Source organism: Pristiophorus japonicus, chromosome 1 (assembly GCF_044704955.1).
Source record: "Pristiophorus japonicus isolate sPriJap1 chromosome 1, sPriJap1.hap1, whole genome shotgun sequence".
NCBI lineage: Eukaryota > Metazoa > Chordata > Chondrichthyes > Pristiophoridae > Pristiophorus > Pristiophorus japonicus.
This window is the reverse complement of record NC_091977.1, coordinates 79841315-79857706: the sequence shown is the minus strand read 5'-3', so window position 1 is coordinate 79857706 and position 16392 is coordinate 79841315. Positions and strand designations below refer to the sequence as shown.

The following is a 16392-nucleotide window of genomic DNA, read 5'->3' as shown; positions in this document are numbered from 1 at the left end:
TCCCTCATTTTGTTGAAATTAGCCCCGCTAAAGCTATTTAACTGGTTCCTGATTTTGTTTTTCCTGAATCCCAGATCATGTTGAAACTCTTTTAGAGTCTACCTATAATACATAAAACATTAAACCGTGCCACCCGACCTGGATGACACACCAGACATTTACAAGGCCCTTTTTTTTTTGTGTTTTTCTTTTTTTGGGGGGGTTTTTTTGGGCACTAAAATCACCTTTTTTCCCCAGTGCCCAGATCATGTTGAACCTAATCATTTATGTATACCAGGTGAACATTACTCCTTGTAGTTTCTCTCACATCACAACAAGCAATCACACATCACATTTACCAACTCATTCTAAACAACTTGGCTTTTCCCAATTTTAATGGGTTGATTGAAATGTCTAATTAAAACAAATGTTCTGTTCTCACATATCCTTCCTATCTCTTCATAGAGTGAACGATCTTCCTTCTTGAGCTGACTTGTATGCCCCTAGTGTTAACTTAGATTTTTTTTTAAAGAGATGTCCAACCAGACTAGTTCATTTTGTAGCTTTTTACCTCTCGTAAGAATCAATTCATTAGCCTTCCAGGTGTCCCTAACATGTATGGCTGTACCGCATCCTTTTCTGTCTGCTCTATCTATTCTGAAGACATGATACACCTGAATGTTAAACTCATTCCCATCTTCTGGAGTTAGCCATGTTGCTGATATTCCTACTGCACCATAATTCCCTGCTGCCACATTAGCCTCTATATCGAACATTTTATTTCTAATGCTTCTAGCATATATATATGTAGATCTTAATATACATTTACCTCTTTTCATGACCCCACCTATCTGCTGGTCCCCATTTCATGCATATATCTCTGCGTCTATGTGATATTGCTCACATGTTGACGACTGTAATAGAGTCCCTCGTGGACTACTGTGGTAAGTCAACTACTGAAGTAAATAATAAAGGATCATGTGGCAAAGTCACAGGATGACAGTTTCTTTGTTAAGAGCCATCTTGCAGAGTGTGCTTGTTAGTGATGTAGTAAGAAAATATTTCACATTGGCGATGAGGATAGGATAATCGTATTCCCTACCTGAAATTTTTGTTGGTGGCTAATGCGGCCAACCGACAGAGAGACTTTGAGAGATTCTCTGTTTTATAGAACAGCCAAAATTCACAGTTGAACTGTCGACATTGCCAGAGTCCAGATGGCCATGCCTATGGGAATAGGGCGATTGGGTGAGTTCCATCATGACCGAAAGACTTTCGGAGCATATGTGGAGTGGCTAGACATGTTTTTCACTGCAAATAGTATTGTCGAAGTCCCCGATGATGAAAACCATAACGAGGTTTTAGAAAAAAAATGGGCCATTTTCTTGACTGAAGCGGGCCCTCAAGGTATATGAAATCTTGAAAAATGTGCTTGTTCCCATCAAGCCGAAGAACATGCCACTGATGGAGGCAGAACTACAGACCTGAGTCCCTGGAAATTGCTGAAAGTTATCGGTTTGGAATACGAGACCAATTAATTGACGAGGGTATTACCGAGTACATTGTAGCAAAAAAGCTATCCATTCACTGTCATTTCGGAAACTTTCAAGAACGAGCATTGCGTAACCGCTTTGTTTGTGGCATGAAAAATGAAGAAATCAGAAGGAAGTTGTTGACAACCCCTGACTTGAATTTTGATATAGCTGGTTAGGCAGCTATATTGATGGATATGACCAACCAGTACTCCTGAAAATTTCGTGCCATTTCCAGTCATCAGACAACTGAGGTGAATCGCCTGCAGGTTAAAAGTAAAAGGCAGTTGGGCCCCAAGGCCTCAGAAACTGGCCACGGTAACAATACATTGAAGTTATACTATCGGTGCCTGGGACAACACATTGCTCAAAGCTGTTCATATGTAAAGGCAGAGTGTTTCTTCTGCAAGAAAACTGAACATCTTGCGAAGGCATGCCAACTGAAGTGTAAACCAACTTTCAATGCGAGAAGTAGAAATTGATAGACATTACATAGCACTGACGAGAAGCAACAGGGTGAGGAGGTTCTGGAGATACACGTTATCAGGTGCATGAGGGTACCTAATAGCGATTCGCGAAGTATCGTCATCCAAGTAGATGTTGCAGGAACCAGGATACCCATGGAAATCGACACTGGTGCCTCTGTGAGTGTAGTAGCGGAATCGCTATCTCTCAATAAGTTACGTGATTTTCGACTGGAGAAGTCGAAGATAGAGCTGCAAGGCTACTCAGGAGCAAATCCCTGTTGTAGGTCATATCACCATACTGGTGAAATACAAGGATCAGTTTCAGAGCTGGCCTCTTATAGTAGTGGCAGGAGACAAACCTGCTTTAATAGGTAAAAATTGGTAGCTATCACTGAAGCTGGATTGGGATGAGATTTTTCGTAAGGAAATGAAATTTGCATCAAAAGATGTCATCAAGCAGTATCCGAAGGTGTTCCGTGCAACAGGCAGTCCGATCCAAAGCTTCAATGTGAGTGTCACAGTGCAGAAGGACGTTAGAGCAATTTAATGCAAACCACGTCCCGTAGCATATGCACTCAAGGAGAAAGTTGAGCAAGAACTCAAAAGAATAGAAACTGAGAACATTATCTCCAAGGTAGATCTAAGTAATTGTTGTCCCTAAGTCTGATGGTAAGGTAAGGTTGTGTGATGATTATAAAGTAAACGTAAACCAAGTTCTAGAGGGTCATCTCCCCAATACATTGGCAAATGTAGTAGATTTGTTCACAAAGCTGACAGGTGGCCAGATCTTCTCAAAGTTAGATCTGACAAATGTCTATTTATAACTTGAACTAGATGAGGAATTCAAGTCATGCTTGACTATAAATACCCATCTAGGCCTGTATCAATTTAATAGGCTACCATTTGGAGTATCTTCCTCCCCCGCCATATTCCAAAGGGTGATGAACCAGATTCTGCAAGGCCTTGAAGGGGTAGTATGTTATTTAGATGACAGACTATTTTTGGCACCAAACAGGCAAATCCATAATAACGTTTTGAATGAACTGCTCAAATGGCTCGAGAAGCACAGAGTATGAGTGACTTCTCACAATCGTGAGTTATTTCAAAACTCAGTGGAGTATTCGGGCACAAAGTCGATAAAGGTGGTTTACATCCAACCATGGGAAAGCTGGATGCAACCAAGAATGTCACTGAACATCGATAATTTTTGGGCCTTTTGAACTATTATGGGAAGTTCCTGCAAAAATTAGCTAGTGTTACATCCACTGTTGTTACATGCACAGCTGTTGAAAAAACAGGTCCATTGGAAGTGGTCAGAGGAAATGTGACACAGCATTCAAGGAGTGTAAAAGCCAGTTGATAGAGAGTACCATGTTAGTTCACTATGATGTATTTAAGGACTCAAGCTAGCATGTGATGCCTCTCCATATGGAGTTGGGGCAGTGATCTCTCATGTACCAGTTTTGGGGAGGAGAGATCAATTACTTTTGCTTCATGCATTCTCTGCCAGTGAGCGTAATTATGCGCAGATTGAAAGGGAAGCTTTGGCATTGATTTTTGAGGTCAAGAAGTTCCACAAATTCTTGTATGGTTGTAAGTTTACCATCATTGCTGAACATAAGCCCCTGGCAGAAATCCTCCATTCAAAGTCTCCAGTTTCAACCTTAGCTGCAGTTCGAATGCAGAGATGGGCTTTGATTTTGTCAGCATATATGTATGGCATTGAATACAGACGATCAGCGGATCATAATAATGCTGATGCTATGTCCAGGTTGCCTTCCCAATCACAAGTTATACGTAACAGGGAAGAAGTGTCCTATTTTTCATACATTGATGAGCTGCCTGTCACAGCTGAAGAGATTGGTAGAGCAACAAAACGTGACCCAGTTATGTCAAAGGTGTATGATTACATAGCAAATGGCTGGCCAAACCAGATAACAGACAAAGATATTCATCCATACTTCGTAGGAATTAATTGTCAGTGGATAAAGATTGTATCATGTGGGTGCAAGAGTAGTTATCGCAAATAAGTTCAGGTTCAAATAGTTAGGCGATCTTCATGATGAGCACCTGGGAATGTGCTTGACTAAGAGTTTTGCGTGCAGTTACTTACGGTGGCCAGGTTTAGATAAAGATATAGAGTACATCGTTAGTCAGTGTACAACATGTCAATAGGTGAGCAAGAAACCACCATCAGTACCATTATAGCCATGGAAATGACCTCCCAGGGTGTGGCAAAGATTACATGTAGATTTTGCTGAGCTAGAAGGACAATATTGTGATCGATAGTCATTCAAACTGGGTAGAGGTGTTTCTGATGCGGAAATTAACAACAAGTAAAACACGAGACAATTTGCGAATACAAAAGCAAAATACTGCGGATGCTGGAATCTGAAATAAAAACAGAAAATGCTGGAAATCTCAACGGGTCAGGCAGCATCAGCGCAGAGAAAAGCGGAGATAACGTTTCGGGTCGATGATCCTTCGTCAGACAATTTGCGGATTGTTTTCTTCAGATGGTCTCCCAGAAGAAATTATGTCTGATAATGGGCCGCAATTTTGTTCAGAAGAATTTGTACAGTTCATGAGCAGAAATGGTGCATTAAAGTTCCACCATGTCACCCTGCTTCAAATAGTACAGTAGAGTGCACAGTACAAATTGTAAAACATGCTCTCATCAAGCAAATGTTGGATCCAAATCCAAGGAAACAGCAGTTTTCGTTGGACCACAAGCTAGCAAATTTTCTAATTACTTATTATAATACTCCTCATACAGCTACTGGTAGAACAGCAGCAAAGTTGTTTCTCAATGACAGCCATGAACCACGTTCTCATTATTAAAGCCAAAGTTGGCACAGTCAGTGGAAGAGAAACAATCAAGAAAGAGAATCATGATAGTGATAGAGTAAGAGCAAGGAGTGTGAAATTGAATCAGAAAGTGAGAGTGAAGAACCATCACCATAAATGGTTAAAGTGGTCACCTGGAAGAGTAGTGAAGATATGTGGCCCGCGCACATATTTGGTCATGACATTTGATCATGGAAAGGTTAGGTTTGTTCATTTGATCATATTTTACCTACAGATGTGGAAAGAGTTGAAAGTTGGAATGATTCATTTATTTCTGATGAGACACATATCTTGTTACAAGTAGAGTACCAGTAGCAAATCCTACATCAGATGCACTAGAAACAAGTCCAAGAGAAAGTCAGAATTTAAGTCTGAGTCCGAGTCAGGCAAACAAACAATTTGAAATTGTAGAGAGTCCAAATGTAGTTCAAGGACTACCCTTGGAGGAAACTCTCCTCAGGCTTAGAATGAGTCTAAGCTCGACACCAAGTTTGAAAAGTTCTGTTCGAGAGCGAAGGTATCCTCTTTGAAACAGAAAACCAGTGGTTAAGTTTGATTTGTAAATATGGAAAAATAAATCCATTGGGCCGAAATTTCCCCTTTCTGTAAGAGCCATGGCCGCCTGAAAGAGATGGCCACGGGCCGGTGCGGACTCACCGGCCAGACGGCGCGGAGTGTCCAATGCTCGCAACATTCCCCTCGCTGTTTTTTCCTGCGATGTTTGTCACCATCCCACTCCCCCAACTTCCGCCCCAACGTCACCAACCGCGCACCAGCTCAGCCTTGCCCCAAAGCCAAATTGCCCTTAAATCAGCTTCCAGTTGCTTGTCGGGGCCAACAACAGGTTTTTGGGACGGGGCACAGTGTGGGATGAAGACCGCCAGCGGGACTTAAAGGCGCACTGCGGCTCCCACCATTGTTGTTGGCCAAATTTATTTTGACGGTTTCAAGTATTGAAAGTTGGGTCACTGAGAACGGATTTGTGCATTAGTGAGCCTGCCTTTTCATAGTCAGCAAAAAAGAACGCTGCTTGAGGAAGTTGTGTTTGAACAGGTTTAAAAAGTGGGATCAGTGCTGGCAACTGAATGCCTCCTCCACATTGTGCGCGGCAGGGAGGCATGCAGGAGAAGGCGCCTACACAGATGTGGTGGCAGAAGGCCCTATCGTCCAAGTCTTCCGGCAACAGTTCTCCTGCATGGACCTAACTGATGACCAGTGTCTGCGGAGACTCCGATTCGGCAAAGATGTGGCAGTGGAGTTGTGTAATCTCCTGCAGCCAGACCTGCAGGCTCAACCAAGGTTGAGGACAGCTCTATCAGTGGCATCAAAGGTCACCATCACCCTGAATTTCAAGCTGCAATAGCAGAGATCTCTAAAATCTTACAATTTGCCGTGCATTGCTCCATCCGTTAGGTGACAGGTATACAGTAGACATCTCAAAGCGCTGGAGAAGTATCACCAGCGCTGCCTCCACAAGATACTGCAAATCTTCTGGGAGGATAGACGCACCAACGTCAGTGTTCTCGCTCAGGCCAATATCCCCAGCATCGAAGCATTGACCACACTCGACCAGCTCCATTGGGAGGGCCACATAGTCCGCATGCTCACACGAGACTCCCAAAACAAGCGCTCTACTTGGAACTCCTACATGGCCAGCGAGCTCCAGGTGGGCAGAGGAAATGCTTCAAGGACACTCTCCAAGCCTCCTTGATAAAGTGCAACATCCCCACTGGCACCTGGGAATCCCTGGCCCAAGCCCACCCTCAGTGGAGGAAGAGCATCCGGGAGGGCGCTGAGTACCACGAGTCTCGTCGCCAAGAGCATGCAGAAACCAAATGCAGACGGTGGAAGGAGCATGCGGCAAACCAGTCCCACCCACCCTTTCCTTCAACCGCTGCCTGTCCAAGCTGCGACAGTAATTCCCATATTGACCTGTACAGTCACCTGAGGACTCACTTTTAGAGTGGAAGCAAGTCTTCCTCGATTTCGAGGAACTGCCTATGATGATAATAAGAGGAGGAGAGACTACATATCCTTTCAAATGACCAGGGAGAATCAGTTGGAGCGGCACACCAAATTTTTCAGAATAGCAGGCTTCCCCAGGTTCAGGGTGCCATAGATTGCATCCACGTGTCATTGAGGGCACCGCAGAACAATCCCGAGATGTTCCTTAACTGCAAGGGATACCATTCCCTCAATGTCCAGCTGATGTGCGACCACAACCAAATAATCATGGCAGTTGATGCGTGGTATCCTGGCAGCAGCCATGATGCTTTCATCCTGTGACAGACCGGTGTGCCAGGTGTGTTTGCTGCCCCAAATCAAGATTGCGGCTGGCTCCTAAGAGACAAGGGCTACCCACTCTGCATTTGGCTACTGACTCCCCTTCACCACCCCAGGACTGCTGCGCAGCAATCGTACAATGATTGTCATTTGGCCACCAGGTGCATCATTGAGCAGACCATCGGAATCCTTAAACAGAGGTTCCGATGCCTGGATCGCTCAGGAGGAGTGCTGCAGTACTCACCTGAGCGGATGTCCCTATTTGTCATCATTTCCTGCATACTTCACAACCTGGCAATCACGAGGGCACAACTATTGGACAACGAGGAAGCAGTACCACCTGAGGAGAAGGACCAGGAGGAGGAGGCGCAGGAGGAGGACCAGGAGGCAGCTCGGTGGCCACATAGCAGGCGGTGTCGCCATCCGATTCTTGCAAGGGAAATCCGAGACCATCTCATTGCTGCTCATTTCTGCTGAGTTCATTCACACTTTGACCTTCATCTGTATATCTCCATGGGCAAATCAATGAGCCCTTTCACACATCATTCCCCATACTGAAATGAGAGACCTGCACAGATATTCAAAATCAATATAATTGTTTATATCACAATAATGGTGCAATAAAACATCAATGTTATCAATTCTCACCCTTGTGAAGTTCCCTATAACCCATCTTGCACCTACCGATTCTACAACTACACCTCACTGTATCCCCTGTGGCTGCATCATGGCTGTGGGAAGGCTGCTCTGTTTGAACTGTAGAAGCTATAGATGTCCTTCTAGGATTTCCTCGACCAGCTCTGGACCTGGAAGGGCCGGCTGCAGACTGGGCCACATCAGCCTCCATACCATCAGTCTGGATTGGCTGGGGGCAAGCCATGGTTGGGAGCAATGGCGGAGTGAGAGGGCTCGCCTCACGACTGCTGCGATCGAGAGAGAGCTCATCAGGATCCTGCTCCAATGACCCAGAGCCACTCCCCCGGGGCAGCACCTCAGCATCTCCACCAATCTGTTGGAGCACAGATTGGTGGGGTGGGGCGGCATTGGAAGATCCCCAGTGGACTGTGGTGGACCCGGCGGTGATGGCAGCAGTCAGATCTCGCATGGCATCCAGCTGAGATTGCATGAGGGCAGACACAGTCTCGATGCCACCAGACACAACAGCAGTAAGATGCTCTGTGGCCTGTTGCTCAGAATGCATGAGAGCATTTCGAGCTTCCAGGGCAGCGGTCATCCTCTCCAATGAAGCACTGAGACATTGGTTCCTTTGTGCCTGTACTGTAATGGCAGCTGTCACATTGCCCACGACATGCGTCATCACAGCTGGGTTTGCATGATCACTCTGGGAGTCGACCCTCGTCTGCACACTGGCAATGATAGGCTCCATAGTGTGCACAGAGCTGTCCGCAATGTGGGAGGCGGACTCCTCCACACTCCTGACCACTTGCGAGAGGCTCTTGGGTACCTTTGTTGTTGCCTCCAACATCTGCAAATGCATGGCCTGCACCCTTTTTTCAAAGGCCGCCACATTGAGATGCACATCTGAGTCCTCTCCAACAGAAGTCACGTGCAAACTCGCCCTCCGGCGAGCTGGGCCCCGCAGTTCCCTTTGCCCTTCATCATGCTGCAGCCCGCTAGGCCCCGGTGCATCACCCAGTGCAGACCCCTCTCCTAAATCTAACTGCAATGACTGTATACTCCCAGTATCTGAGCTGGCTGCATGGGAGCAGTGACGCGGTGCTACCAGCAGTGTCCCCCTCTTCATCATCCTCATCGGACATGTCGCCAATCTCTCCACTCGGCTCAAGGGTGTCAATCTGACTCTGGCTCACACTCGGGGTATCATCTACACGCATAAATGGGAGGGTCAGGTAGTGGATTGCACCATTCAGCAAGCAACTTGCACACATTCATAACCAATTGACTGATAGGCGTTTGGACATTCAGGGACAGATGGCTTTATCGGAAGGCCTTCCCTTACCGATGATGTCCCCAGTTAGATCCACATTGCCTGCATGGATTAGCCAATGCACCCTCTCCTCGATGTCAGTGGATATCATCCTCGCTCCATCAGTCCTCTGTTGCTCCAAATGGTTGTGACATCTTGGACTGCAAAGCAAAGAAGGGTTGGTGAGTAGCAGTGTAATGATGCATCGGCAATTAGTGCATGTGTTGGTCCATTACATGCAGATATAACTCGCAAATGAAAGGGACCCTCAATTGTGAGTATGCACACATAGATACGGGTGCCTCAGCACTCAAATGGTGCTTCACTAACTATAAAGTGAAGGTGGAATATAAGAGTAGGTGAAGGAGATGCTCAGAGATGGAAGGTCAGAAGTTGGGGGAACATGTACTCACTTTCACCATTCAAGTGATGTCGTTAAACCTTTTGCGGCATTGGTGGCAGTCCGGTCATAAACTGAGGTCTCCAACACCTTGACAGCTACCTCTCTCCAGGCATTCACAAACACCTCCTGACTAAGCATTGCTGAGTCCAGAAAGAGTACGCACATCCTTCCCTCCATACCTTGGACAAGGGTTTCAATTCCTGCATCAGAGAAGCAGCTGGCACTCCTTGAAGTTCTTGCCTTTGCCATTATGTACCATCAGAAGCACCAAAGACAAACTCCCAATGCTCAGGACCTACCTGCAAAACCTGCCGTTTAAGAAGACCAGGGAACAGCTGCCTCGTCATCACTCAATGGGAATCAGCTGAATTTCTCCAGTTAATCGGTCAGTCTGCACCCACACCGCTACAAATAACCCATTCCCGCCACAAACACCGCCCCACTCATTTTTTTTCTTCAAAGTGCCGCATTTCGGTCTAATGGCCTCCCCATCGATTGGGATGGAAAAACACGCAAAAATTCGGTAGGAGCGCCCCATTTTGGGCAGAGGGCAATTTTGGCCCCCATATCTTTTGCCCCATGAAATGAAAACCCTCTTTCCCACACCACTCCTTTAGCCGCATGTTTACTTCCCTAATCAGCATATCCCTACACCAATTTGCATGCAGCTCAGGTAATAATCCAGAGATTATTCGGAGTGAAACTGCCCGGCGCCCCGTTTGGGATGCACAGTTCGAATTAAATAAAAATTTATTACCCGGAGAAAGCGGAACTTTAATGACCTGGAATTGGGGTCTTGTTGCATGAAAAAACACCCGAGCGGTATCGGAGGTGCTCTGCGAGGCGGTAGCGGGTCGGAAGCGCAGCGATGTCACTCAGCGCTGCGCTGATGATGTCAGCGTAACGTGGATGTAGTGCGTTGCACTGACGCTTCACAATGTCCTTCCCCTTCTCTTAAAGGAGAAGGCTGCTGCTTACTCCACAGCTGCTTCCGTGGCACCCACTGGGCCACTAGAGAGGGTTTTGGTTGGGCCAGCAGCTCGGCACCCAAGTGGGATTGCTGGACTGCCTATTCGCGGCCCAGTTGAGCCAATGGCTGCCATTGTCTTGCCGACTGCAAAGTCGGCCAAAAAAAAGGAAGATGGCCGGCCATGGCGCAAGACACTCACCAAAGTGCAGAAAACGCTAGTGGGAGTTGTGTACAGACCACCAACAGTGGTTGTGAGGTTGGGGATGGCAACAAACAGGAAATTAGCGATGCGTGCAATAAAGGTACAGCAGTTATCAAAGGTGACTTTAATCTACATATAGATTGGGCTAACCAAACTGGTAGCAATACGGTGGAGGAGGATTTCCTGGAGTGTATAAGGGATGATTTTCTGGACCAATATGTCGAGGAACCAACTAGAGAGCTGGCCATCCTAGACTGGGTGTTGTGCAATGTGAGAGGATTAATTAGCAATCTTGTTGTGCGAGGCCCCTTGGGGAAGATTGACCATAATATGGTAGAATTCTTCATTAAGATGGAGAGTGACACAATTAATACAGAGACTAGAGTCCTGAACTTAAAGAAAGGTAACTTCGACGGTATGAGACGTGAATTGGCTAGGATAGACTGGTGAATGATACTTAAAGGGTTGATGGTGGATAGGCAATGGCAGACATTTAAAGATCACATGGATGAACTTCAACAATTGTACATCCCTGTCTGGCGTAAAAATAAAATGGGGGAAGGTCGCTCAACCATTGCTTACAAGGGAAATTAGGGATAGTGTTAAATCCAAGGAAGAGGCATTTAAATTGGCCAAAAAAAGCAGCAAATCTGAGGACTGGGTGAAATTTAGAATTCAGCAGAGGAGGACAAAGGGTTTAATTAGGATGGGGAAAATAGAATATGAGAGTAAGCTTGCAGGGAACATAAAAAGTGACTGCAAAAGCTTCTACGGATGCATGAAGAGAAAAGGATTAGTGAAGACAAATGTAGGCCCCTTACAGTCAGAATTTATAATGGGGAACAAAGAAATGGCAGACCAATTGAACAAATACTTTGGTTCTGTGTTCACTAAGGAAGACACAAAGAACCTTCCGGAAATACTAGGGGAACCAAGGTCTAGCGAGAAGGAGGAACTGAAGGAAATCCTTATTAGTCAGCAAATTGTGTTCGGGAAATTGATGGGATTGAAGGCCGATAAATCCCCAGGGCTTGATGGTCTGCATCCCAGAATACTTAAAGAAGCGGTCCTAGAAATAGTGGATGCATTGGTGGTCATTTTCCAACATTCTATAAACTCTGGATCAGTTCCTTTGGACTGGAGGATAGCTAATGTAACACCACTTTTTAAAAAAGGAGGAAAAGAGAAAACAGGGAATTATAGAGTGATCAGCCTGACATGGGTGATGGGGAAAATGTTGTAATCAATTATTAAAGATGTAATTGCAGCGCATTTGGAAAGCAGTGACAGCATCAGTCCAAGTCAGCATGGATTTATGAAAGGGAAATCATGCTTGACAAATCTTCTAGAATTTTTTGAGGATGTAACTAGTAGAGTGGACAAGGGGGAGCCAGTGGATGAGGTGTATTTAGACTTTCAAAAGACTTTTGACAAGGTCCCACATAAGAGATTAGTATGCAAAATTAAAGCACATGGTATTTGGGGTAATGTACTGATGTGGATAGAGAACTGGTTGGCAGACAGGAAGCAGAGAGTCGGAATAAACGGGTCCTTTTCAGAATGGCAGGCAGTGACTAGTGAGTTACTGCAAAGTTCAGTGCTGGGACCCCAGTTATTTACAATATATATTAATGATTTAGATGAAGGAATTGAATGTAATATCTCCAAGTTTGCAGATGACACAAAGCTGGGTGGCAGTGTGAGCTGTGAAGAGGATGCTAAGAGGCTGCAGGGTGACTTGGACATGTTAGGTGAGTGGGCAAATACATGGCAAATGCAGTATAATGTGGATAAAAGTGAGTTTATCCACTTTAGTGGTAAAAACAGGGCTGATTATTATCTGAATGGTGACAGATTGGTAAAGGGGGAGGTGCAAGGAGACCTGGGTGTCATGGTACATCAGTCATTGAAAGTTGGCATGCAGGTACAGCAGGCGGTGAAGAAGGCAAATGGCATGCTGGCCTTCATAGCGAGAGGATTCGAGTATAGGAGCAGTGAGGTCTTACTACAGTTGTACAGGGCCTTGGTAAGGCCACACCTTGAATATTGTGTACAGTTTTAGTCTCCTAATCTGAGGAACGATGTTCTTGCTATTGAGGGAATGCAGCGAAGGTTCATCAGACAGATGAAGAAAGACTGGATCGACTAGGCTTGTATTCAATGGAACTTAGAAGAATGAGAGGGGATCTCATAGAAACATATAAAATTCTGACGGGATTGGACAGGTTAGATGCAGGAAGAATATTCCCGATGTTGGGTAAGTCCAGAACCAGGGGTCACAGTCTAAGGATAAGGGGTAAGCCATTTAGGACCGAGATGAGGAGAAACTTCTTCACCCAGAGAGTGGTGAACCTGTGGAATTCTCTACCACAGAAAGGTGTTGAGGCCAATTCACTAAATATATTCAAAAAAGAGTTAGATGAAGTCCTTACTACTAGGGGGATCAAGGGTATGGTGAGAAAGCAGGAATGGGGTACTGAAGCTGCATGTTCAGCCATGAACTCATTGAATGGCGGTGCAGGCTAGAAGGGCCGAATGGCCTACTCCTGCACCTATTTTCTATGTTTCTATGCTTCTATGATAAGCCATTTAGGACCGAGATGAGGAGAAACTTCTTCACTCATAGAGTTGTGGGCATGTGGAATTCTCTACCACAGAAAGCTTTTGGGGCCAGTTCATTAAATATATTCAAAAGGGAGTTAGATGTGGCCCTCACGACTAAAGGGATCAAGAGGTATGGAGAGAAAGCAGGAATGGAGTACTGAAATGCATGATCAGCCATGATCATATTGAATGGTGGTGCATGCTCAAAGGGCCGAATGGCCTACACCTGCACCTATTTTCTATGTTTCTATGTTTAAGGTCGGACGGGCCGCCCAGCCACCACAAGCTTTGCGACCCACAAAGCTGTCAGTGGCATCGTCCCGTGCCAACCTCGCTCCCATGGGGCAATTTCACCCGTGGGGCACAAAGGGGCCGGAATGGGGCAGTAAGGGGTAGGTGCTCATGGTGATGACATCATCGGCGTGTGCACCGCCGCCATCCTTATCACCCCGTTAGCGTCTCCTGGATCCTCCCTCTCCCTCTACAAAATCCTTTCAAGCCACTTCGAGATGTTCCCCCACCCTGGCACCAAGTAGGCAGCTTACCATGTGGGACTCTCGATCTTGCTGACAAAGGATGCTATATGTCTCTCTAACTATAGATTCACCTACAACTGCCATATTTCACTTCTTCTCCTCCTCCTCCTTCCCCCTTTTGACAGTCTCCTGCTCCAAAGTGCCATGGTCCACATTCTGGCTGTCCTTCTCCTAGTCTTTATCCTTATCCTCACAGGTAGCAAATACATTGTACCTGTTGGATAGGATCAGTTTCTGTGAATCCACAGTCCCGTTCTAGTGTTCCCCTTACTCTGCACACTATTGGTCACGCCAACCTCGAGGTGTGACCGAAGTCTGGAGCACACTGTCTCGATTACTCTTCCTACTCCCTTATGTGTCGGAGTGTCTCCAACTCGCACTCCAGCTCAATGAATCTGAGCCAGAAAGATTTGAGATGGAGACATCTACTGCAGATGTTTTCACTCGGGACAGTCTCGCTGTCCACAAACTCCCACATTCTGCAGTCCAGACCTACAACCTGCTCTGCCATATCTTAGTCCAACCTTATTTTATTTATTTAATTATTTAAAGTCTTTATTCAATGATTATTTATAGTTATATTAATTAATTTACCTAATTATGTTATTAATTTAACAAAATGCATTACAGTTTCCCAGCTCTTAGTTTAAACGATTGCCCAGCTGAGAGAAAAAACCTTAATACTCACCAACCAATCATCTACCTGAAGTCCTGTGACATCACTCCTTTTTTTGTTGTATTTGAATTCGCCGGATTTGTATAGCCTCGGGTGTTGCCAACTCCTCGCCTCAACATTTCCTCAATATGTATTGCACCAGTTTCAGCAAAATAATTCACCATCCTGCAGTATTGTCCTTACAACACACGTGGCTATCAACTTTCCGGAGTTTCTGTACAACTACAATCTCTCTGTAACTTTCAGACTGCAGCTTTAGCCAACCTAACATCTCTGGCTTTTAGCTACCTTGTCTTCTGTCTTGTTTCTCTTTGCATTTATGGCCAATGTCAAGTATCTGTTTTTTGTTGCAATCTCTTGGGTAACCTTACAGACATTTTATCAATCTTAATCCATCTAGAATCCCGATATCCTTGGTTTCCCTTCACACTTGTCTCTATTTCATGGCAATCCTAATCCAGCTCTGTTCCCTGATGATTCACTCTGGAAGTCTAATGCTAGCCCATACTTTTCATTAACGCGTGATAACTCACTTACCAAGTCAAGCATTCCTTTTAATCTTACTTCTCATTGCCCTTTTAGAGTTAACTTCACTTAGGAGCCCCTTATTTCTTTTCTTTCTTCTGTTTGTCCCCTTTTATAATTTTACTTCTTCAAGGGTCTCCCTTTTGAAGTTAATTCGCTCAAATAGTCGCATATTGTATTCTTTTAAAGTGTTTAATACTGTAAGATATACTTTTTCTTCATTTTGGCTTACATCAGTTGTCTTCTTTAACTTTTGATTCTTACTTGTGTGATTCTGCTTCAATTTAGCTTTTACCAGCTTTCCCCATTGACTTAGAATTTTTTTGAGTGCTCTCTTTTAATAAATCCGGTGACCAGAAGTAGCATCAAAATCATGCTGTGCTGCTACAGGCACAGACACCCTGCCCTATTATTGAAATTACCCCGTGTCCAGAATTTGAAATGGGGTTATGACCAGGTCAAAGTTTAGGGCACAAATTTTTCCCTGCCACACTTCCATTGGTGGAACAGCAGTGCCAGAACTTCGAGACACAGGCCTTTCTCTGCTGTTGCTGTACGTAACCGCATTGTGCCTTTTGGGTGTTTCATTTCTGTAAATAAACTGAGTTTGTTATTTCAGAATCTGAGTCCAAATGTAGCATATTGATAATAACATCTTCCAGAGTGGCTTAGAGAAAAGTACAGTGTGGTGGCACTGTCAATACAGGATTTTGTGAGTGCCAAAGTTGCAAGGCCCTTTGAGGAGCAGGAAACTGAGTGGCTGCAGGTTCTGGTCACAAGGGACATGAGGTTTGCTGATTGGAAATCTAATGAGATAGTTGCAAGAGGAACAACTCATTATAATATGCCAGAGTTACTCAAGACTGATGGAAGTCAATTGTGAGCAGTACCAGACATTATTCAGCTCTTTTTGCAGAAGTTAATCAATGCTACATCAATGACTTTTTGGTAGGAGCTTGTTCCACATATCCACTTCTCTGTGAAGTATTCTTATCGCCAATGTTTTTTTTCATACAGGAATGCATTCCCAGAAAACCTGGTACAAGCCAGCTTTCAGCAGGTAATTGAGTAACTATTTTCTCCAGGTACTTGAAAAGCATCAGATTCAGCCTGTTGCTCAGCATTGGATTGATTTTACTTTGCTTTGGTTTAAAATTGCTACCATATAAATGATTGAAAAATCAAAAATTACTATAATGAAAATGTTGCCAAAGAATGAATCATTATACAATCCTGCCACAGTTTGTAAATAAAATCATCAATAATGTACCAGGAATAAAAGTGGAAAACTTCTGTATCAGCCAAAGAACCCAGCTGATGCTACATTCACTTAAATATCCCTTAAATATTGATACTTGCTGAGACAGTGTAAAGTCATCTAAAATACCAACTAATAGCTAAGTGAAAATGCATCATTTGG

The 16392-nt window shown here is 44.7% G+C and overlaps 1 protein-coding gene across 1 annotated transcript in view; it reads left to right on the top strand.

Annotated features, from left to right (window-relative positions):
- slc1a1 (solute carrier family 1 member 1) overlaps nucleotides 1–16392 on the top strand; it is a 91269-nt gene that overhangs the window by 52225 nt on the left and 22652 nt on the right. Inside the window, exon 5 of the mRNA XM_070857480.1 lies at nucleotides 15990–16032. Coding sequence (XP_070713581.1) covers nucleotides 15990–16032 — 43 coding nt within the window. The remainder of the gene's footprint in view (nucleotides 1–15989; nucleotides 16033–16392) is intronic.